Here is a 22,322-nt window from a genome sequence, read left to right as displayed (position 1 = left end):
ACCCCCCCCCCCCCCCCCCCCCCCCCCGGGAAAATTACCCCTCTAGAATAATATACCCCAAAAAATAAATCTGCTTTGATTATAACCACCTTATTATCAGTTTGGACTTCCACTTTAACGAATAGGGGGGGGGGGGGGGGGGGGGGGTAATTGACCTCTGGGGTAAATTTCCAGGGGGTAATTATCCTAGAACCGACTCAGAGGTCTAAAGCCATACATCCTGTTAACCCTTTAGGCCTATATGAACTTGTCATTTTATTTCTATTCAAGTACTGCTGACATTTAGGATGGATGTGACTAAAACAAAAAAACATGTGGAAGATGTACATGTTGTACTGTGCATATTGCATGTATTGTATACAGTATAATAGGGTTTATTGTGAATATCTGTGAGCATGAATACTTTCAATCCTTATTACTCCAAAACAAAAAATATTATATCTCTGAAACTTTAATATGTTTTAGTGAACATGTCAGAGATTACATTTCATGAAAAATGTTGTCAAAGTTACGTGATCCACAAGGTCAATTTCAAGGTCAAATCTGAGGTCAAGAGGTCAAAGTACCCCAACATGTACGAATCTTCAAAATGGCGGCAGATTTGGAATCCTTATTGAATACCCTTTAAAACAATACAAATTTTGTGAAGAATGACCCATTAGGTCCCGAGATACAAGGGTTCAAAGGTAGGCCCGCCACCCCCATTTTTGAAAAAATCTCAAAATTTGGTGGGCCGTATCTCCCAAACCCCTCACCCGATTGACCTAAAATTTTGGATTTGGTGCTGTGAGATCACACTCAACAAGTATACTAAGTTTCATCAAAATCAAAAATGGTCGGGTTAAGATTTTCAGATTTTTTGGGTGATTTGACATGGAATGACCCGAGACCCATAAGGCTTTCTAGACGATGTACATGTAATCACATAATGTGGATTAAGCAACAGGGTATGAAACGATGAAACGGTTGGCTCAAGACCGAGGAACTTGGAGAGAAACTTGGAGAGACAATTGATATAGAATTTTGAATGGGTCACTGAACCTGTCATAAACTGACAGATCACTAATGATGATGAGACTGGTATATTTTTATTTATTAATTTTTCATTTTTCATTACCAAGCCATTTTGGTTGCAACAAGGTGGCTCCTACACAGGGTCATCGCAATCAAGCTATGCGTTAGGCACCATTTCATGAACCATTATAATTACAAGTTCTCACAGATACCCCTGAAACACACAATCTATTATCATGGTTTTCAATGGTACAACACTACAATGATGAACTTTAATGTATGACAGCTTCATGAAACACCCCCCCCCCCTGCTATGTTTCACAAAGATCCTAATTCTAACTTAACTATAAGTTGGACTTGAACATTATGAAGAGCCATTTGTAGCCTTAAGATGAAATATATTCAAAAGAAAAAAACTCTAGTATTTTAGACTTTCATAAATTCCACATCAAGAACATGAAATCTCAATGATTTGACTCAACATTTTATGCCTTTTACAATAACTTTTACAAAATATTTTCAAAAATGCTAATGGCTTTCCATAAACTGTTAAGTCCAAGTTAGAGATAAGTTCAACTTAGGATCTTTGTGAAACGACCCCAGGTCTTTCATACTGTACCTCATAGTTGTCTACACAGTGCGCTCCACTGTGTTCCTTGATGCAGCGTGCTACTTCCAGGTCAGGCAGACTACTCCAAGCTTTCTGCATACATTCCTCCCAGTACTCCCCAACCTTATTCAGAAGATTCTTAGAAACCAAGTAACCTAGGTGTGAAAGAAAGGATAAGAAAGGGTGAACAGGCTTCTAATACATAGGTAGTCATAGCATCCCTGGATTAAAGTAAAGTAAAGTATAAATACAGCATTAACAAAAAGTAAGCAATTCTTAATTTCATGAACTGGTGGGTCACTTACAATTTACAAATGTACAGAGCTGAGGACCTTCATGTAGATCTACAGTGAAAAATGCATTTTTTTTTTTTTACAATGTATTCATTCATTTCTGTTGTTTAGTTTTAAGCACATAGGCCTTCTGTACACATTATACAGGTACCTTCATTCTTTCAGCATCTGTTGATAAAGACAAACAAAACATTAAAAAAAAAACAATCTACTTTGTTTTCTGTAGAATGAGGCAATTTATTAAGTACCTTTACTGGGCCCCATTGCACTTGCCACAAAAAAAAAAAAAAAAAAAAAAAAAATTGGCCCATCATCAGCCATTCTAGTAAAATGCAGCTTTGAATTGATCCTGTCTAAGAATATGATAGCTTTTTTTTCGTTTTTTTGTTGTTAGAGACTCCTAATCCTACATAGGGTCTAGATCTAGATCTAGACTCTAGTTTTGCTTTGGCAAAGCCAAAGGAATTGACATTTTTCATAGACTGCTTTAAAAACTTGTGGAAAGGACCTGTCAAATAAATATCAAAAAAGAAGAGGGATGGGAAGAAGTACATGTCAATGCTGGGCTGGGGTTTCCAAACATGCCAAATATTTACCAGATTCTTTGTGACAATAAGTGATTTCCATGTCTTCTTCACGAGTTGGTATACCCATGTAGATATCTCTGCCAATACTGATATGATTAACAAAGTCAATTAGAGTTTCTCCAAAGACGTAAGTGTCATCTGACATCACAAAGAACCAGTCATAATCATTTCCGAAATGATCGTAAATGTACTTCCAAATCTGGAATGTTCGCATGATCGCTTGATCTCCTTCGAAAGTGACGACAGTCATTCCTGCTGGCATGGGGTCTGGCGTTGTGCGGGTGAAGAAGACGATTTTATTCACCAAATGAGCAAGAGTTTTATTGATGCCAACCGTCATAGATTCCGAATGGATCTCACCACGGGAGACCACAACCGCAACAAACATTTTTTCTTTGATGCCCAGCTCGGTTGCTATGAAACGTGTTCGGACGACACGTCGTTTCTCGACGACTCTGTCCGTTGGATTTTCCTCTACGCGTAAAATAGGCTCAAAATCGTCTTCACTCAGCATATTCCCATGTTCATCAGTTCCATAGAATATTGTGTGAGTTTTACGGCCAGTTCTGACAGCAACTAAATTCTCCAATCCACAATTGCTTTCCAGCAGAGGGGAGCAAAGAAGACTCAGCGTGATTCCCAAACAAATCCCCATCGCAATCGGGAATATTGGCCGGGAACGCCCCACCAGAATTCTAAAACACTTTCTCATCACCATTTTGAATTATTTATTGTTCATATCAATTCGTAAATCAGCTTTAAAAACTTACAAAACCAGTCAACTTTGCGTTCTTGCAATTCTGCTTCACCCAAATCTTAATTATCATTTGTTTGCGTTGCAGTTCGCTGATGCCACAATTTGATTCTGGTGCAGATACAATAGCCAAACCACCTATTCTCCGCTAGCTAACTCTCCAATACCGTTCCCCACCCCAGTTGCTCGCTTCACGTCAGGGACCATGTACCAGCAACAATTCACATAAATACGGGTACCAGTCGAAGATTTGGGCTCAGCGAATATTATCTGCATGCGCATGCTGCCCTCTACATTTCGAAGTTGTAAAGTGGAGTTGAAAATTTTGTGTAAAATCATGGAGGTAAGTTCACTTTGTTTTTCCCCAAGTGCTTGATTTGTCTTTTGTGATGATTATTTATTATTCAATTATTAGAAATTGAGTTATTTTCAAAAATACATATTGAATAAATATGTGCGTTTTATGAGGGATGTAGCAGTCATTAAGAGGGCAATTGTTCAAACTTCTTGAAAGCTGAATCACAGTCCACAAAGACGTGGATTTCAATACATCGGGCTAGCAAGAATTGCATTGTCATGATTGATGTGCGCTGGGCTTTGTATCGATTTCAAAATTGTTCTTATTAGCCTAGGTCTATATCGTGTAGCTCATGAAGTTTGTTGCAGTAGACTCTAGATACACAAAATCAAAGACAAGTCAAAAGACTAAAAAACAGAAGGAGCATTTTGGTCATCCGGCAAGACTAGAGTAGGTCTAGAGATGTTAAAAATAAAAACTAACAATAACATGCACAGGGCCAGGGCAGCCAGTAGGGGTGATGGTCAGGGAATAAGGATCGTCCACATAAACGAGGATATATGTCTGCGTCAATGTGGACAAATAGTGTCCTAAAAAGTAAGTACTGTCCGCAATTGAAAATGTAGGCAATCATTAAGTTAAGGTTCTTTTTCGAACGAAGCACCACTCAATGAAACGACCGGAAGTTTCAACAGGATCACCTCACACTTCCGTATACTGATGCTGATGCTGATGCTGATGCTGATAACGACCTGCGCGTTGGCGATGCGAAAAACGGATTCCGCAGTGATGCTCCATCCATGATGCAGTTCTCATTGACGCAGCACAGAGACTTCACGTTATAAACAATAAATCCTTGGGAAGATGGACAAGGGACAACCCGTAAAAGTGGACGGTGAATTGGGGATAGGGAATTGGGGATAGGGAACCCTATACCTGCAGAGCGCCAAAGAAAAAAAACTTCAGCAAAAATCTGATGATCCTTATTTTTTTAGGACTTGATTGTCCGCGTATGACCGCGTTTACAAGGATATTCTTGTTTATGCGGATGATCCTCATTCTCCGATCAGCCTGTACTACTGATTAGGCCTATAGGAGTTTTGACTTGAGTCTAGTAGATGAGTTGACAAGACACAAGTTCAAGTTGTCAAGTTGATATACAGTGTACATTTACATTACCATTTTCATTTAGAAATTACATCGTATTCGTAGTCATACTACACGTTGAAATTTGAAAACAAATATATTATTCATTATTTTGCCTTGTATGTATGGTCTTGTCTTGTCTTTCTGTTTTTTCCACAATCAAAGGAGATGATTATTGTATTTGTAAAATGGTAGGTAGCATTTACATGTACATGAAGATGTAAACTACTTTCCAGTTTTTCCTGTTCTGAAAATTCCTTCAATTTAAAAAAAAAAAATATGTAAAAAAGATGACTGGTGAAGTTGTACCCTGCTTCAGTTCAGGCTATTCCAGTCCTGAAAAATGGCAGAAATGATGACCCCTGGCCCTGTACTGTGTTCGGCAGGTGATTTGGAATTGCTTGCTATGACTCTATGAGAGCATTGTTGGTGACGTGAGCTGCTATTAATTGGGACTAGTTTGATTGTGCTTCAAAAAGCATGAGACCTAGTAGATTTATGATAGAGGGTCCAATGCTTTTAGTCACACAAATTTATGTAGAATGGCAATGGCAAGTGTGAGAGCTTTAATCCTTTTTTTTGTTGTTTTAATGGGACCCATAAGTTCACAACCTCCTCGGCTCCTACCCTACAACATGGATGAGTATGCATAACATAGGGATGAAGTGATTTATAGTTTAATTGTACATCTACATTAGCTGTTCTTTTAATTTCTCTTTATCTCTCTCTTTTCTCTCATCAGAAAATGGAAGTAGAGGAGTCTGGCCGCAAGGATGGCATTCAGCGATATTACATCACAAAGATTGAAGAGCTTCAGGTAAAACATTATTTAATCAGTCTGTTCTCGCTTCCCTCTGTTTCATTACAAAGTAGATGCCACAAAGTTTTGACTTTGTATTTCATAGGTTCATTGTCTTTTGGTCCAATGTCAGTTTGTATATCATTTCTTTTTACATCAAGTGAATATTACAATCCTTATACTCATGTTGATGATAGGAGTAGGAGGTGAGGGTGTAAGAGAAAGAGGAGGAGGAGGAGGATAAGGCCAAAAAAAAAAAAACATGTTGTATTACCCTTTGCGACCGACCCAAAAATCTTGAAATCTACTGTCGGCTTTTAAATTATAATTTTTTTTAACCGTTTTTTTAGAGTGAAAAAAAAAAACGTAATAAGCATTCAAAACTGAGAAATATCTGCCCAAAGCTCATGTTTTGGCACCTAAAGGGCAATACAACATCTTATTTGTTTAAGCCTAAGAAGAAGAAGAAGGAGGAGGAGGAGGAGGAGGGGAGGAGGAGAGGGAGGAGGAGGAGGAGGAGGAGGAGGGGGAGGGGGAGGGGGAGGGGGAGGGGGAGGGGGAGGGGGAGGGGGAGGGGGAGGGGGAGGGGGAGGGGGAGGGGGGGGAGGGGGAGGGGGAGGGGGAGGGGAGAGGGGAGAAGGAGAAGGAGAAGGAGAAGGAGAAGGAGAAGAAGAAGAAGAAGAAAAGGGGTATGAGGAGAAGGAATTCATAATAATGCTCGTTTTTATTTTGTACAATCTTCATTATAGATGGTTGTCACCGACAAGACACAGAATCTGAGGAGATTGGAAGCTCAGAGAAATGAACTCAATGCAAAAGGTGAGGAATTCAATATTATGGAGAAATGGAAAAAACAATATTTATTGATTTAAAAAAGAACAAACAAATTCTACATCAAATCCAGTACAGAAAATTATGGTTGCATGATATTGTTTAAAATAATAATAAATAGATAAAAAGACATTGTATGATAATAATATTTTAATTACAATGACACATGTTAGATGTATGTCTTTTGTTTATCCATGATAGCTTTATCGGTATCAATGCTGTTCTCCATGAGGGCCCTACAAGGCTGCATCCATATTATTATGACAGCTTTATAAATAATCTTGTATGAATTTATTATTTTGACAATAAACAAAAAAGAAAGAATTTCAATGTATCGTAGATTTGCAATGTGATGAGTTCTTATTACTCAGAAATATATTTCTACCACCTATTCATTTGTTTTTTATGTACCTCTCATATTTACCCATTTCCCCCATCAGTTGTTATTCTTTTGATTGAATATATTTTTGTTTTACTACCAACTACTGTTATTCTAAAAGCCAGTGCATTTCATTTTTTTGCCTGGTGGTTATATTATACTTATTATTGAATATACATGCTTTACATTCAATGATTGCCCTTTGCACTCAAACGTGCAAGCACTTCTTTTGATATGAATAATACCATGTCATTTTATTGTATTTCACAGTTCGTATGCTGAGGGAAGAATTACAGCTTCTACAAGAACAAGGCTCTCATGTAGGAGAGGTGGTCAAAGCTATGGACAAGAAGAAAGTTCTAGTCAAAGTAAGATTTTAGCTGAAGTTATAGCCTAGCTGTAACCCTGTAACCAATAATGGGATCAGGGGCCGATTGTTGAATATTTTTATATTGAAATGTAGTTCTTTTAATGTTTTTATTAAAAACAAAGCAACAAAATAACAATCCGTATAATCAAGTTGGGAATAAAATTGTTTGTGTTTATGTCAATGTAACGTACCAAGAATAATGCTGCCTTTTATGGAAAAAAAATGAAATGCGTTGTATTCGGATATATGACAATAATCAAAATTACATTGTGTAGTATAACATTATTATTTAAAAATAAGATAAAAGCTGAAAACAGATTAGTAAATGAGTGAAGAGATTTGGCAAGCATCTATCACATCTTCACTTTATTTCAGCCATTTGCGTTGAGGTAGATTGTTAGGTAAGGTTCAACAAAATTGCCATGTTTAGGACTTTTGAATAGTAATTCTACCGATCCCAAATGTTGGCTGTTCAGAGCCAGCAGGGTTTTAACTCTGTTTTTAATTGAGTTTATACCCTTATGGTTCAATATGAATCTATAGGCTGTATATTGGTAATGTTGAAAGTACTTGTACATTGAATTGCTATTATGGGTATGGAGAAACAGCTGAACATATATTTCTTTATGTTTTTTAATGTTTACAGGTGCATCCAGAGGGCAAGTTTGTAGTTGATATCGACAAATCAATCGACATCAATGACGTCCAACCTAATTGCAGAGTAGCCTTACGTAACGATAGCCACACACTACACAAAATTCTCCCGAATAAGGTAATACATCAAAACAAATCTAGTTATTTTGGGCAGTTCATAGTGCCTGAACGTTTGTAATACTTTTAGACCGAAAGAAGCTTGTTTCTGTTCTAATTTGATTCTATTTATTTTTGGATGCCCAGAATGTGCTTATGAATTGTGAAGTTTTCTATGACGGAACATTTATAAAATGAAGATAAAGCTGTATTGTAAAGGTGTTTGTATATTAACCTAGTTGTACTACTTAGCCTCATCTTGATTTAAAAGGTTGTTGGCTTAGTCTATAAAAAAATGTTATAAAACTGCATGTAAGGATGTTTTTATTTTTATCTTTTAATAATAATGGACAATATTTTGTTCCTTTAGTGTCAAAACATGCACCTTCATGTTTATCATAGCCTTTAGAATGTGACATCATATAACTTTGGAAGTGTTTGGTTTGATTTTATAGGTTGACCCTCTGGTTAGTTTGATGATGGTAGAGAAGGTTCCTGATTCAACCTACGAGATGGTTGGTGGTCTAGACAAACAGATCAAAGAGATTAAAGAGGTCATTGAACTCCCGGTCAAACACCCAGAACTCTTTGATGCCTTAGGTATCGCTCAACCAAAGGTAAGAAAATATTTGTTTAAGCATCACCTTACTTTATCATATTTTCATCATAAATGAGGTGTGGATTTATCGTCCATGATGTAACTGATAGAGATAGCCAGATAGCCCTAAATAGGGTTCAACTCTGAACCCAACTATTAAAGCACACTACAGAGACTTATCTCCCTTCCCTGTGTCCACTAGATAATGAAGCTTGTCTTAAAATGTTAGCCTGTCTTCTCAAAGTTAACAAAATTACATCTACTGTACATGGATAATAGCACACAGATATTGTTGCAGAACATCCAACAAGAACACCCCTACCCTCATTGCATTTATTCTCAATGGACTTTTTCAATCAATACAGGATGTAATTCTCCCTCTTCTACAGTCTTATTTCTTTGTTAGGGGAAGGGGGAGGGGGGAGGGGGGAGGGGTGAGATTGTATCTGATTCTTTGCTTTCAATCTATGCTGCCCAGCTTACATGGATTATGTGGTATAATAGATTGGTAATCCCTACCTTCAATGTACCTGTTCACAATGGACAGCTTACTGTATTGATTGAAATGCGATTCTCCCACCTTCACAGTCAAACATGTTTGTCTTTGTTGGGGGAAGGGGAGGGGTTAGATATATCTAATTCTTTGCTTTCGATGTATCACCATTGCAGCCCAATACATGTTGTATTATTAACATAGTCCATACAACTGTAACTCAACTTTGAAGAATATTACACAAATGTGAATTTTATTTATTGTACTGTGTTGTCGAGATTGTATAATCTAATGAATCTCGTATTGGGCCATGTTCGTGGTATCTTCATGTATTTATTAAAAGTTCTTTTGAAGTAGAAGACTTGATTAAACAAACGTGAATTGTTATTCATTCTTTTCCATAACTAATTGACATATGAAATTAACTTGTATTTCCAACCAATTGTTCCCTTTCATTCGTGTATGTTCTATCTTACCACTGTCGTTCTATAGTGTTTGGTAATGCCGATATTTTTATGTGACAGGCACCATAGCTCAGTTGGTAGAGCAGTGGTCTCGTAATCCAGTGACCCAGGTTCGAAACGCAAGTCGATGCGCTAGTGCCCTTGGTAAGGCATTAATCCTCATTACCAGGTCCCTCGGAGAGGCCGTCAGTCTTCTGGTTGCTTACTTACATGTACAAGCATTTAGCAGTCAGGTAAAATAACGACCACTATCATATCCTGTTCTCTTTTCAGGGAGTACTGTTATACGGTCCCCCAGGCACAGGGAAGACACTGCTAGCCAGGGCTGTAGCTCATCATACAGAGTGCACCTTCATACGAGTATCGGGATCTGAACTAGTCCAGAAGTTCATTGGAGAAGGTTCAAGGATGGTCAGAGAACTCTTCGTCATGGCTAGGTAGGATACTCAATTAAGAGAACTCTTTGTCATGGCGAGGTAGGATACTCAATTAAAGATAAAGATCAGTTCTGGTCATGCGATTGCATTGTGAAAGAAACGTTGTGGAATCGATCTGAAAAGGTTGATCATCTAGCATATAAGTATTGGTGTGTCAAAATGATAAGAAATTTGCCCCAGTCTTGGTAAAGTTACAAGGACCGTACACAGAAATATGTATATGAGACTACGCACACGTGTGCGACACATGCGTTTTATCTATCACATAACAATAGATAAACTAATTTACCAAATATATCAATTAGTAGGCGGTTTCCCGGCAAAATTGTTATCATCATGTATTAGTCAAAACATATTCTTTCACATGATTGGTAATAAGAGCTTCCATTTCATTTTTTTGAAATTTGGGTGTTTCTTATACTGGTCTTTGCCTTACAGAGAACTCTTTGTCATGGCTAGGTAGGATACTCATTTAAGAGAACAGGGGGTGGGGGGGGGGGGGCAGTGGCAGCACGGTTGATAAGCCTTCCGATATGCCAGTTTGAGCCCTTAATTCTATCTGAAACAATATGACCCAAATAAAAAAATTACAGTATTTTGCTTTGACAGTGTGTGATAAACAAGAAGAGTAAAGATCCCTTTTCAAGGAATATTGAGGTTTCTGTATTGCACATCTTTTGAATGTGGATGCATCTGTATATGTACTGATATAATACATTATACATGTGGTACCAAACATCAAAAGTATTGTACCAGAATTACATGTATGTTAGCTTAGTGATTGAATATTATTAATAGTGGTTTCTTGTTTATTGCTCATGTCTGTCAAACTTGACACTCCTGGCGCTCTTCAACTATTACCCCGGCTTTAGCATGGCTGCCATTATGGTACTTTAGCATTCCAAGGAATTAATTCCTACCAGGTACCCATTTACATCACTTGGGTCGAGTGTGGCAAATGTAGATAAATGTCTTGCCAAAGGACTTCATAATATTTCTTTCATAACTACATGTACTTTGTTTTGTAGAGAGTTGCTGTAATAGTTATATATGAATACGTCTTAAATATTTCCAGAGAACATGCTCCGTCTATCATCTTCATGGATGAGATTGATTCCATTGGTTCGACCCGTATCGAGGGAAGCTCCGGGGGAGATAGTGAAGTCCAGAGAACTATGTTAGAACTTCTCAATCAGCTAGATGGATTTGAAGCTACAAAGAACATCAAGGTATGTAGGCAAAAACAGATTTCTCAATTTAAATCGGCACTGTTTTAAAAATTAAAAAAAATCATTATTTTGATTTTTTTAAAATTATGAACTTCCCCCCAAAAAGCATTTAGTCCTTGAGATCGATGTAAGTCCAGTTTAAAATAAACAGGGGGGGGGGGGGGTGTGAGGTGCTGTTTTTTCATCATTTGCTTGAATGACTCTCGCAAGCGCTTGGCAACCTGCTTTGCTCTGATTTCTACATCTTTTTTGTTGTTGTTCCAATATCACCCCTGGTTTTACCTCAACCTATTTTGATAAAATTGATAAGAATATGACTACCGGTACTTTTACATGCAAATCCTGATGAAATAAATAGTCCAGAGGGCTAAGCAGTCCACTTTGTTATGAAGAGAAAGTGTTTTTTTTTAACCTACTTTTTTTTAAAACCTACCAAAACAACAGAACACAAAAAGCAGGACAATAATAACATAATAAATATAAAATGAAACAGTTATGTTTTGCTACATTTGTATTGTTGTAATTGTTAGTAAATGTACTCATGCTTTATCTAGCCTTCAATATTTCAACAATGCATGTATTAACATCATGGTAAGTATGTAATTTTGATGAGAAAATCTGTTAAATGCTAAAAAGGGGGTTGGAATTTCATTTTTTGTGGGACATAGCTTTCACTTTTTTTGTAATATAATGTCATCAATTTCATCTTAATTTATAGAAAAATGTCTGTTTGTTCATTATGAATGTGTAGTTTAGTGTATTTCCTACAAATATCCTAATTTGTAATTGTGATATCTCTCTTAGGTCATCATGGCAACAAACCGAATCGACATCCTTGACTCTGCGCTCCTCAGACCTGGTCGTATCGACCGAAAGATTGAGTTCCCTCCACCAAACGAAGAGGCACGTCTTGACATTCTGAAGATCCACTCCCGTAAGATGAACCTGACTAGGGGTATCAATCTCAGGAAGATAGCTGAACTCATGCCAGGTGCTTCAGGGGCTGAGGTCAAGGTCAGAACAAAACATCTTCTAGTGTTTACAAAATAGTAAAAATGAGATGATTATTCAATTCAATTCAATTCAAATGAACATTTATTTTCTTCCATTCAATTTGACAAACATATTTGACATATGTTCAAACAATACAATTTATATGTTGGAACATGAACATAATTAAAGAACTTGTATTACAAGGAAAAAGGTGCGAAACTCGAAAAAGCAGAGCTTGTAATGGTCATAGTAATTAGACGATTCTGACTACAGGTATCAGTTTAAGGAAGATAGCTGAACTCATGCATGGTGCTCCAAGGGCTGAACTCATGGTTAGGAGTAGATTTCTGCTATTGTTTTTCTGATAGTGAAAAATTAGATGATTATGAGTATGATACAATTAAGAAGAATGATGATAATGGTAATCATCAGTGTTTAACATATGTTTGACCCATGAAAGAATGATATGTTACATTTATTTAGCACACCGTGTGATTACTTGAATACGGTGAACAAAGGTCATATAACATTGTTGTTATTAATATATTCAACAGGGTGTATGTACAGAGTCTGGCATGTATGCACTCAGAGAAAGGAGAGTTCACGTAACACAAGAAGACTTTGAGATGGCCGTCGCAAAGGTAAGAAAAACACAATTTGTTTGTTACATTTTCATCAATTTCTATAAATATGGCAAATGATACAAATAGGCCTGAGTCATGTCAGGATTTTCATAAACCGGGTCCCGACGGCGTTGCACCGATCGGGACCCGGTGTCCCGAAATCAGCTCGCAGGATTTGTCACTTGCCTCTATAAAAAGCGCATATCATCAGTATGTCCCTTAAAAGTGACTTTTTTATCAATCAAATAAATCAACACATGCATACCTCGGCTCAGATCGGTATATTCTTCCATTTGACATTATTTTCATCCATGATTGGCGATGTTTAGTGCCATTATCGTGCCTCTAAAAGTAAAAAAACTGGGGCAGAAATGGAAAGACAACATTCGAGCCGCCATTTTGATTTATGCAGGTTGAATACATCTGGTAAAAAAATATGAATGTTAGAATAATAAAACGGCTTTCTAAAAAATTCTTCTGTACAATATACCGATCATATAATATTTTAAAGACAAAATAAATATTTATCTTTTATTTTAAACATCGCATGCTTTTTTTTTAAAGCTGAAAATTACTTGGTAATCACAAGAAGTTTCAATACGGATAGCTGTTGCAAGGCAAGTTGAGACTAGTCTCGGAAAAATGCGCAGTGCTCCTCGTAATTAGCTGTAATGCGTGCCAGAACGAACCCAAACAAAGACGTGATCGTAACGAGAAAAAAAATCATTAAAAACTACGAGAGCACAATTGGAACGACAACTACTGCTCAAAATTACTATAATCAGATAGATAACTTGGACAAAGAATTTAATAATCGCCCAAGAAATGCCACAGAAATTGTGATAATCGAGGAGTAACTGGGTACATTTTTATTTGCAAGGGGCCTGCTGCAAATACTCGAATCCTGTGTTATACTGCTTTTTACCGTAGAGGGCCTTTTTGGTTTCTAGCCTCGTGTTCAATTTAAACACGTGTAATTCGGATATCGCAGCAGCTAGGCCCTTCCGATAATGATTGTACCTATAGTAACTCCTTAAATATCACTATTTATGTGGCTTTTCTTGGACAACTATTGTATTCTTCCTCCAAGTTATGTATCTGCTTTCGATAATTTGAGTAGTTGTCTTTCCAATTGTGCTCTCGTAGTTTTTAATGATTTTTTTCTCGTTACGATCACGTCTTTGTTTGGGTTCGTTCTGGCACGCATTACAGCTAACGAGGTGCACTGCGCATTTTTCCGAGACTAGTCTGAACTTGCCTTGCAACAGCTATCCGTATCGAAACTTCTTGTGATTACCAAGTAATTTTCAGCTTTTAAAAGAAGCATGCAGAGTTCAAAATCAAAGAAAAAATATCTCTTTTGTCTTTCAAAAATAGTTCGATCGGTATGTTGTAAAGAAGTACTTTTTAGAAAGTCATTTTATTATTCAAACATTAATGTTTCTTTCAACCTGATTTATTAATCCTGCCGAGAGACCCGGCCAGTACAGTAGCTAGCTAGCAGCTAGCTGGCAACAACAACCCCATGGGGCGAACTGCTTTGTAACAGCAGTTCGGATTGATTCAGGATGAGCTAGAATATGATTGGTAACAATTAAAAACTTAAGTTTTAAGGTGGATTGATTTTAGTGGTGTGCAAAACTGCAATTTCTTACATATTTCATTATTTTTTTCGGAGCGTCGGTTCTCAAAAAACGAAACCGGGACCCGACGGCAACGGTCGTGTCTTACACTCTTTTGTTACACTCTCTTGTTCAAATTCTCATTAAATTTTAAAGAAAGAGCAAACATTTTACTTGACTGTACTTACCAGTCAAATATTTTTCAGAAATTTTTGCTGGCCCGGTGCTGACGGGCCAGTGGTAGTGTCGAGTTTTCGTGAAAATCTGATTTTTCTCTCCAAAATCTGATTTTTTAGGATACTCAGTCTGTTTTTTTGTGTCAAGAGGTTGGCATCTCTGCTTCTCTTTCTTTTGCTTGAACATCATTTTTCAGGTCAAAAATATCTCTGATTTCTTTTCAGATTATGCTCAAGGATTCCGAGAAGAACATGTCCATCAAGAAATTCTGGAAGTAGATTCCCAAGCCAGCATGAAACAAGTAGAATAGCATTGGGACCAGCTTAACATCACCAAGGAAATGAGAAGAGAAAGAGAAAAAGAGAGAGAGAGAGAGAGAGAGAGACACACACACAAAGAGAAAGAGAGTGAGAGATAAGTGGAGAGAGAAGGTAGATAGAGAGAGAGAGAGAGAGAGAGAGAGAGATAGAGAGAGAGAGCAGTATATAGACCTATAGAGATTAAACATGAAGCGATGATTCAAGCTGAGTATTCTGTTATTCAATTCTGTTTTGTAATTCGAGATGTTATTTATCTAGTCTTTAGTATATACTAAATGTTGGATGAAAAATTGATCTCTGCAGTGGCATGCTTCAGAATTCTCAACTCAGAGTTGATTTCTTTTAGGATGTGACTGTAACCAAAATATCCCTGTTAGAATTAAAATTTATTTTGGTTTAAATCTTGATTTACAGAGGTAGCCGTATGAATTTGACATATGGTAAAGTAATATGTAAAGACTCAACATGCAAGTGCATTATTTTGAGATTTAAGTTGAACATTCCTCTACCAGAAGCTACTCAAGGTTTGTTCACACGTGCCCAAGGAAACCGTGTACTGGTATGGGGATTAAAAGGTAGCTGCTTGCAACAATGGTCCAATGTGTTATCAGCATATACGAACAAGCCTTTAAAGCCCCAATGCACTACTTGTAGCTACTTGCGCCCTCTATAAAGCAAACAACGCCTAAGCGGTGACCGTTGGTTCCCCATGATCCTCTTTCTCTTATGTTAATTGAGAGCTGATTTGATCAGATAACCACCTGTCAGTGACCATGCAGGGAGGTCTAATCCCTCCTGGCCAAACTAGTGCAGATGGGATTTAAGTATACAATACTGTTATGGATTTCCTTGTACACTGTATTTTAGTTAAGGGGGGGGGGGGGAGGGGGGATATAAATCTTTCTTCAGATTTGTTTGTAACTTATTGCAACTACATCAGTCAAGATTACAATTTTGTATATATAAGGTAAGGGTCAGAATGCAGTATCAATTAATGCATGTTGTGATGTTCAGATAATTCATTTGTAATCATTTTCCAAGTTTACATGTACATGTATGTAATAAAATGTTCCAAACATGAACTGAATGTTAAAAATAAATGATTGTAGAGTGCCTCTCTTGTGTTGATGAATTGGCCAGTCTCATGGAGAGAGAAAGAGAGAGGACGAGAGAGAGAGAGAGAGAGACTGAGAGACAGAGAGAGACAGAGGGAGAGAGAGAGAGGGATAGTTGGGGGAGATGAGGGAGGGTGATGGGGAGACAGAGAAAGAGAGAGAGAGAGAGGGATAGTTGGGGGAGATGAGGGAGGGTGATGGGGAGACAGAGAAAGAGAGAGAGAGAGAGAGGGATAGTTGGGGGAGATGAGGGAGGGTGATGGGGAGACAGAGAAAGAGAGAGAGAGAGAGAGAGAGAGAGAGAGGGATAGTTGGGGGAGATGAGGGAGGGTGATGGGGAGACAGAGAAAGAGAGAGAGAGAGAGGGATAGTTGGGGGAGATGAGGGAGGGTGATGGGGAGACAGAGAAAGAGAGAAAGAGAGAGAGGGATAGTTGGGGGAGATGAGGGAGGGTGATGGGGAGACAGAGAAAGAGAGAGGGATAGTTGGGGGGGGGGGTGAGGGAGGTTGATGAGGAGACAGAAAGAGAGAGAGAGAGAGAGAGAGAGAGAGAGAGAGAGAGAGAGAGAGAGAGAGAGAGAGAACCAGCCAGAGAGTAGTCCAGATTCTGTCAGTTTGTATATATTTCTTTTCCTTCAGTCATCTAAGTATGTCTACAGAAAGCACAACCCCAACAAATGCGAGGGTGAGAATGAAAGGCAAGGTCTGTCTCTGGTTTAGTGTTGAGGATGTGTTATTTTCTCAGCTGATTGGTTGCAAAACACGGAAACGGTTCAGGCAATGGACTAGCCAGAGAGAAAGTTAATGTAAGAAAAACATGGTGAATGCAGTAACCGAGAGATCAAACAGATACGAATTTGGGGAGAAAGAGAGAGATAGGAAAGTTGATAAGATAAATGCCATAGAAGATTAGGAAGAGTATGAGATGGGGAGAACGCACAATATTAGAGATATCATGAGAGGGAAAGAGAAAGGAAGATACTCGGAAGCGAGAGGGAGGGTTCAAGCATTTTATTTTGTTTAAAGAGGGAAACAGAAGGGGAGGGGAAAATAGGTAATATCTTTCGCTTTATCTTCAGATCTAAGCTATTTACTTCACTCTTTCTTTGAAAAATTAAGTGTTCTTTTCTAGTTTCTTTTTTATTCTTATTTTCTTTCACTATTAAATATCTATCACCATAGTAATTTGAGCTCTCGATCTTAAAGCCCCTTCAAAGTGTTGTGAGCCCCAAATATTTTGCCATCAAATTTTTGGCGAATTTGGGGCTCCCAATACTTTTGAGTGGATTTGAATTTCTGTGAGTATCTCTTAGGCCACTCTATTATGATCTCTATAATGATTTCTCCATTCTTATCTTTCTCTTCTCTCATTGATTCTTTCTTTCTAAACTCCCATTCGCTCTCTTTTTCCCTTCTCTCTTTGAATATCTCTTATACATTCATCTGTCTCTTCTCTTCAACCGCTCCTGCTTCTATCTTATTTCAACACTACTTTTTGTTTTCATTCTTTCTTCCTCCCTTATCTGTTTCATGTTCCCCTCTTCTCAATTTATCCTTTGTCCATTTGTTCTCTTCCCCAACCCTTTTTCTTTTGGAAAAATCATTACAATTAGAAGTTCTTGACTAGGTTCTATTTAGATTCCTTTTTAGCTGAGGCTAATGGTAATCTCTGCATTAATTTACCGGTATATACCAACTGAAAAACCTAGCAACTTTAAAAGTGCCTACTTTAAAAAATATTAAATATACAATTTTAAAATTGCCAGTAACTTCACTTGGGCAGAGAAAACTAGAAGTAATATCATCATTTGAATTCCATAGATAAATTTATTGAATATTTACACATGGTATATACATTGCAAGACGATATCACTGTAATTTTATACATTTAAAAATTAGCGTACCGTTTGACATGGGTTACAATTTTTTCCAAATGAACACTTTACAATAGTGTACAAGTATAACTGACGGGGGGGGGGGGGGGGGGGGGGGGGGGGGGAGAATTACTAATAAAAAAATCCTTGCAGCTACAGCAAAAGATAAAATACCAACTTTGTGTTCGCTAAAAATATGGCTCTCTTTATATATATTTTTTTTGTAGTATGGACAAAAGACTGTGCTACTTTATTTTGCTTAATTAAAGCACAAGTTGACAACTATCTGCTTAACAATGATCAATGCTCTGCTGCCATGCAACCATATATGTGAAGATGATTCAATGAGTTAGAAATGATCACGAATGATCCCTGCTCAATGTTCCATCCATCCATTAAGTGGATCTGCTCATGTTTCTCAGACATTATAATCCGGATGAGTTCAGTAGTTAGCATCATTGCTTCAATGGTTTGAGATGTAGATCACTTTGTGCTTCTCCAGGAGCTCAATATCTCTCTCCAGCTGCTTCATCTCGGCCTCCATCCTCTCCTTACGGGCCTTCTTGGGAGCGGTATCCGTGACGACGGAGAGACCTTGGTATTGATGATGAATCTCCTCCCAGTTCTTCTTGAGTCCGTCCATGATTGCTTTACGTTCTTCTTCAGTAAGGCACTTCATAGCTCCTCTTCTGTAATGCTCCTTGATGTATTCATCGTACTCCTCCTGAGCTCTCTGGACTTCCTCATTACGCTGCTGAAGGTAGGTAGGGACCTCACCATAACCCTGAGATAAACAAAGAAATACATGTATTCATGAGTCACCAACACAAAGTAATTATATTCTGCTAAATAAAATGAACATGGCAGGAATCTATATAACAATGAGATTAATTACAAAGAAATTAAATAGATCAAATCATGATTAATTAGTCAATTATATTCTGGTAAAAGTCATACAAATTTGAAATTGGTTACAGTTCAGACCTTGTTCTACAACTGATCTAAAAAATACCACATAATCATCTGAAAATTAAAGCAAAAAATGTTTGGAACATCAAGCTCACTCATGAAACAAATAATGAATTAAGGCTTCTCTCTTGAACAAAATTATGAAGGCAATTTAGCATTATCTCCTATTTTGTTATTATTTTTTAAAACAAAAGCAAACAGGCAAAAATCTTACACCAAGCATTCCCAAGTAATGATCTGTTTGACTAGAGAAATAGTTGAAGGGACCCTTTACATGCATGTAAACTAATCAAATCCACAAACACATGAACATCTTAAAATTTGAATTTTCCTTTTGTTACAATGTAGAGATCACATGCTTGATTTGCAAATATTGGAAAAATTAATTGACTTGCAGATAGAGTATTATAAAACTGTATACTGTGAAGCAAAGTGTTGCCAGTTCTCTGAAAGAAACTGTTGACACTTTCGACGCTAGTCCTCACCTTTTTCTTGACATATTTGGGCATGAGACCAGACGGCGTGAGGGGGTGTGTGGCACCGTTCACTGTATCCACAAAGTTAGCAGCTGGTTTCTTGGGTACAGACATGATGTTCTCCACTGCGTTAGTGTTGACAAAGTTCTTGTTTGATTTGAGACCCATGAGTGGTTTCTCATCTCTCTTTGGGACAGCTGGTCTCTTTGTTTCTTCGTCGGGGTAGCTGAATTTAGTCTTGGGAGGAAGCTGTGGCTCCTTGGAGTGTTTCTTGTGGAATTCTTCGGGTTTCTTGAGTTCTACTTTCGCCGGTCCCATCGTCTTGCTGGACGTCTTCTTCGTCTTCTCTTCTACCTTCACATTTCCTCGAAATTTAGATGTGTACCTGTGATAAGAAAATAGATTAAATACATCAATGCTTTGTCATGACTGGAAGTGGCAAGCTGCTATGGAGAACCATACACTATGGTCTAGACTTTGTTCTCAAACTCAAAGGCTAAAAATGCTTTAATTTAGTGTCTTAGCTTAGCCTAAGGTCTAATTCTTTTGTTTAAATTTGGATCCTACATTTAATTTTTCTGGAGTTGATTTGGCAAATTGTATAAAATAGTGAAGATTGAATTTATAAGAACTTAAGAGTTAGAAGCTTGCTCTACCGACATGTATCAAGTAATTGTTGATGCCCATTAAAATGTCTACCACAAAATGAAAGGAACCACAAATGGCAATGCCAATGCAATGTGGCTTGACTTTGGCACACACAACGCAAATATGCATGTAATTAATTAATAAATGACTCCCAATCTTGATTTACTCGCATGATTTTTTTGAGGATCTGAGATTACAGTTGCTAACTTCAGTCGCGCTCGCACCCCACCATCGGTACGCTATATGTTATGCAATTGTATTGTGCTGCGGTTTGCCGTGAAACCTGTGAGAAAGTGCATATTATATCTTTATTTTGGTGGATAATACTTTAAAAAATATGAGAAAATTGACACAAAACAGGTAAGAAACATAACAAATTTTAAATCATGACCATTATTTGAACAATTAAAATGATGAAGATTTAGGTCTAGAGTCTAGTAGAAAAAAAAGTCTAGAGAGTCAGTAGACTCTAGAGGTGTTGTGGCGTAGACATAGTGGATAAGTCGTCAGACTGTGAATTACAGGGTCCGCTGGTCGAGTCCCGCCGCAGCACTAATGTCCTTTGGCAAGACATTAATCTAGAATATACACGGAAATGGGAACCGGTACCGGGCGGTAGGAAGGAATTCCTTAAAATGCTGTGAGCGTCGAAATCGGCAGCCTAGCATAGCGGGTAATGTTGGAGCGTCGTGAGGACCTTGTAAGGTCGATATTTGCGCTAGATCTAGATCTATATAATAATCCAATATTATTATTTTGGTATGTTTTGGTAGCGTATCTCCACTCCAGAGTTACGGGTGAAAGTACTAGGCTACAGTAGAACTATGCATTTCATCTGCATTGTCATTGAGTTGGTTGGTTGGGATTGAATGATATCTGCAGATTATCATTATGATCATGACACGATATCACATGCAGTGGATTTTGAATGAAGGAAGGTGGGCATATTTATAGGCCTAGGTCTAGGCATACGTCTTAAATTACCTATGGATATGATTCTTAATTAGCACCGGTTGGTCCTCCAAAATACTCATCTGAGTTTTAACTGGAGTGGAGTGGAGGTGCGAATAGCTTGAAAAAAACAAACTTACCTGGCTTGTTTTTCTTGTTTGACCTCCTCTTGAGGTATGAGATTGTAGATACTTTCTTGCTGTCCATACATCGTGGCCATATTGATGCAGAAATTAGGGTAAAAATGCAAAAATCCTATGTGTTTACGTTGCTTTCGATACTGCACTTGCCGTATTCAGTCACTTCGCTTCAATATATTCACTGAAATAGTCCACACACAATGCAAACGCGATATGCAGTACGGCGCCGCGGTACGTGTGTACATTACCAAAATAATAATGAAGCGAGCATCGTTGTCAAGCTCATACGTCACGTTGCTATGGGTGATGGTGGCTAAACACCAAACGCCCTCATCGGTCTTTCCCTCAGCTCTCTCTCTCTCTCTTCTTCTTCTTCTTGGATACTCCTCAACGTTCCGTAACTCAAAAGGCGTAAGGAACCAAGCGAAGACGTGTGTACATCTCTCTCTCTCTTCCCCCTCTCCCCTTTTTCATCTCTCTCCCTCTTTCTCTCTCTCTCACCAGGGGCGGATCCAGGTTTTTCCAAAGTGGAAGGAGGGGGGGGGGGGGGGGGGGGGATGTACGAAATCGCGTGTGCCAAGTGGAAAATATTGCATTCTGAGGCATTTCAGAATGCGTAAACTGAATGCTTAGGCCTATGTGAATTTTCTTAGCTTTTTTTCCTGCTATTTTTTTTTCGAAAGGAGAAATAGATCTAGTTGTAATTGATTCACATAAAAATCGACGAGATCATCATCATCGCCATTATTATTATCACCTTTGGAGGTACTTGACCAATAATTTAAAAACAAATAAAAACAAGTCAAAGTGGTTGGCTCATAAATGCATATCGAATGGTTCAAGTAAAATGAGTATTGGTAGGTGTATTAATTGATTTTTGTTTGCCTTTTTCTTTTTTTGCGTTTTTTTTCTACCGAAAACAAAAAAACAGAAAGGACAACAAAAATAAAACCAGTTAATGTGAGTGTACTGGTTTTTTATTTTCACGTTCCAAATTGTTCAATTCTGTATTCTGAGATTATCCGTATGGTCTTGATGATGGATGGTAGACGAAATGAGCATTAGACAAACTGGAAATTTGACCAAATGGCAATTAGACCAAATGACTCTTAGCCTAAATGGACATTAAACCAAATGCTAATTAGACGAAATGGTTATTGAACCATATGGATAGTAGACTGGCTGGGTCTGGACCATATGGGAATAGACTAATGGGTAGTACACAAACTAGCTAGTTGTAGGCCAAACGGCTATACACCGGTATAACACCAAGGAAGCCCCAACCACTACCCTTGTAGTCTTGAACGCTATAAACTATAAAGCATTATTAATATAAGGGTGTCAAGTGGTGGATCAAGCCTT

The 22,322-nt window shown here is 37.9% G+C and overlaps 3 protein-coding genes across 3 annotated transcripts; 1 reads left to right on the top strand and 2 right to left on the bottom strand.

Moving 5' to 3' along the window:
• Nucleotides 1-1,576: 1,576 nt before the first annotated feature.
• Nucleotides 1,577-3,436, bottom strand: LOC115926239 (chondroitin sulfate glucuronyltransferase-like). Its single transcript, XM_030990933.1, has 2 exons — nt 2,514-3,436; nt 1,577-1,779 (listed from the first exon to the last, which is right to left on the bottom strand). The coding sequence occupies exons 1-2, from the start codon at nt 3,220-3,222 to the stop codon at nt 1,592-1,594; spliced, it is 897 nt and encodes a 298-aa protein (XP_030846793.1). The 5' UTR covers nt 3,223-3,436; the 3' UTR covers nt 1,577-1,591.
• Nucleotides 3,437-3,488: 52 nt separating this feature from the next.
• Nucleotides 3,489-15,887, top strand: LOC115926238 (26S proteasome regulatory subunit 8). Its single transcript, XM_030990932.1, has 11 exons — nt 3,489-3,601; nt 5,445-5,519; nt 6,251-6,320; nt 6,982-7,079; nt 7,728-7,853; nt 8,287-8,448; nt 9,660-9,823; nt 10,899-11,052; nt 11,857-12,066; nt 12,600-12,686; nt 14,692-15,887. The coding sequence occupies exons 1-11, from the start codon at nt 3,533-3,535 to the stop codon at nt 14,743-14,745; spliced, it is 1,269 nt and encodes a 422-aa protein (XP_030846792.1). The 5' UTR covers nt 3,489-3,532; the 3' UTR covers nt 14,746-15,887.
• A 2,276-nt stretch (nt 15,888-18,163) lies between these two features.
• Nucleotides 18,164-21,205, bottom strand: LOC115926237 (enkurin-like). The gene is made up of 3 exons (XM_030990931.1): nt 20,961-21,205; nt 19,231-19,606; nt 18,164-18,560 (listed from the first exon to the last, which is right to left on the bottom strand). Exons 1-3 carry the CDS (start codon nt 21,038-21,040, stop codon nt 18,240-18,242), a joined length of 777 nt encoding a protein of 258 aa, XP_030846791.1. The 5' UTR covers nt 21,041-21,205; the 3' UTR covers nt 18,164-18,239.
• Nucleotides 21,206-22,322: the final 1,117 nt, after the last annotated feature.

Source organism: Strongylocentrotus purpuratus, unplaced genomic scaffold (genome assembly GCF_000002235.5).
Source record: "Strongylocentrotus purpuratus isolate Spur 01 unplaced genomic scaffold, Spur_5.0 spur5_scaffold_19, whole genome shotgun sequence".
NCBI lineage: Eukaryota > Metazoa > Echinodermata > Echinoidea > Camarodonta > Strongylocentrotidae > Strongylocentrotus > Strongylocentrotus purpuratus.
This window is presented reverse-complemented; position numbering and strand designations above follow the sequence as displayed.

Excerpts from the sequence above, each read along its gene's own strand:
- LOC115926237 (XM_030990931.1), bottom strand. The coding sequence starts at position 21,040 with ATGGCCACGATGTATGGACAGCAAGAAAGTATCTACAATCTCATACCT. Across the intron at positions 19,607-20,960 it reads AAACAAGAAAAACAAGCCAG|GTACACATCTAAATTTCGAG; the intron begins GTAAGTTTGTTT and ends TTCTTATCACAG. Across the intron at positions 18,561-19,230 it reads CCAAATATGTCAAGAAAAAG|GGTTATGGTGAGGTCCCTAC; the intron begins GTGAGGACTAGC and ends TGTTTATCTCAG.
- LOC115926239 (XM_030990933.1), bottom strand. The coding sequence starts at position 3,222 with ATGGTGATGAGAAAGTGTTTTAGAATTCTGGTGGGGCGTTCCCGGCCA. Across the intron at positions 1,780-2,513 it reads TTATTGTCACAAAGAATCTG|GTTACTTGGTTTCTAAGAAT; the intron begins GTAAATATTTGG and ends TTTCACACCTAG.
- LOC115926238 (XM_030990932.1), top strand. The coding sequence starts at position 3,533 with ATGCGCATGCTGCCCTCTACATTTCGAAGTTGTAAAGTGGAGTTGAAA. Across the intron at positions 5,520-6,250 it reads CAAAGATTGAAGAGCTTCAG|ATGGTTGTCACCGACAAGAC; the intron begins GTAAAACATTAT and ends TCTTCATTATAG. Across the intron at positions 7,854-8,286 it reads ACAAAATTCTCCCGAATAAG|GTTGACCCTCTGGTTAGTTT; the intron begins GTAATACATCAA and ends TTGATTTTATAG.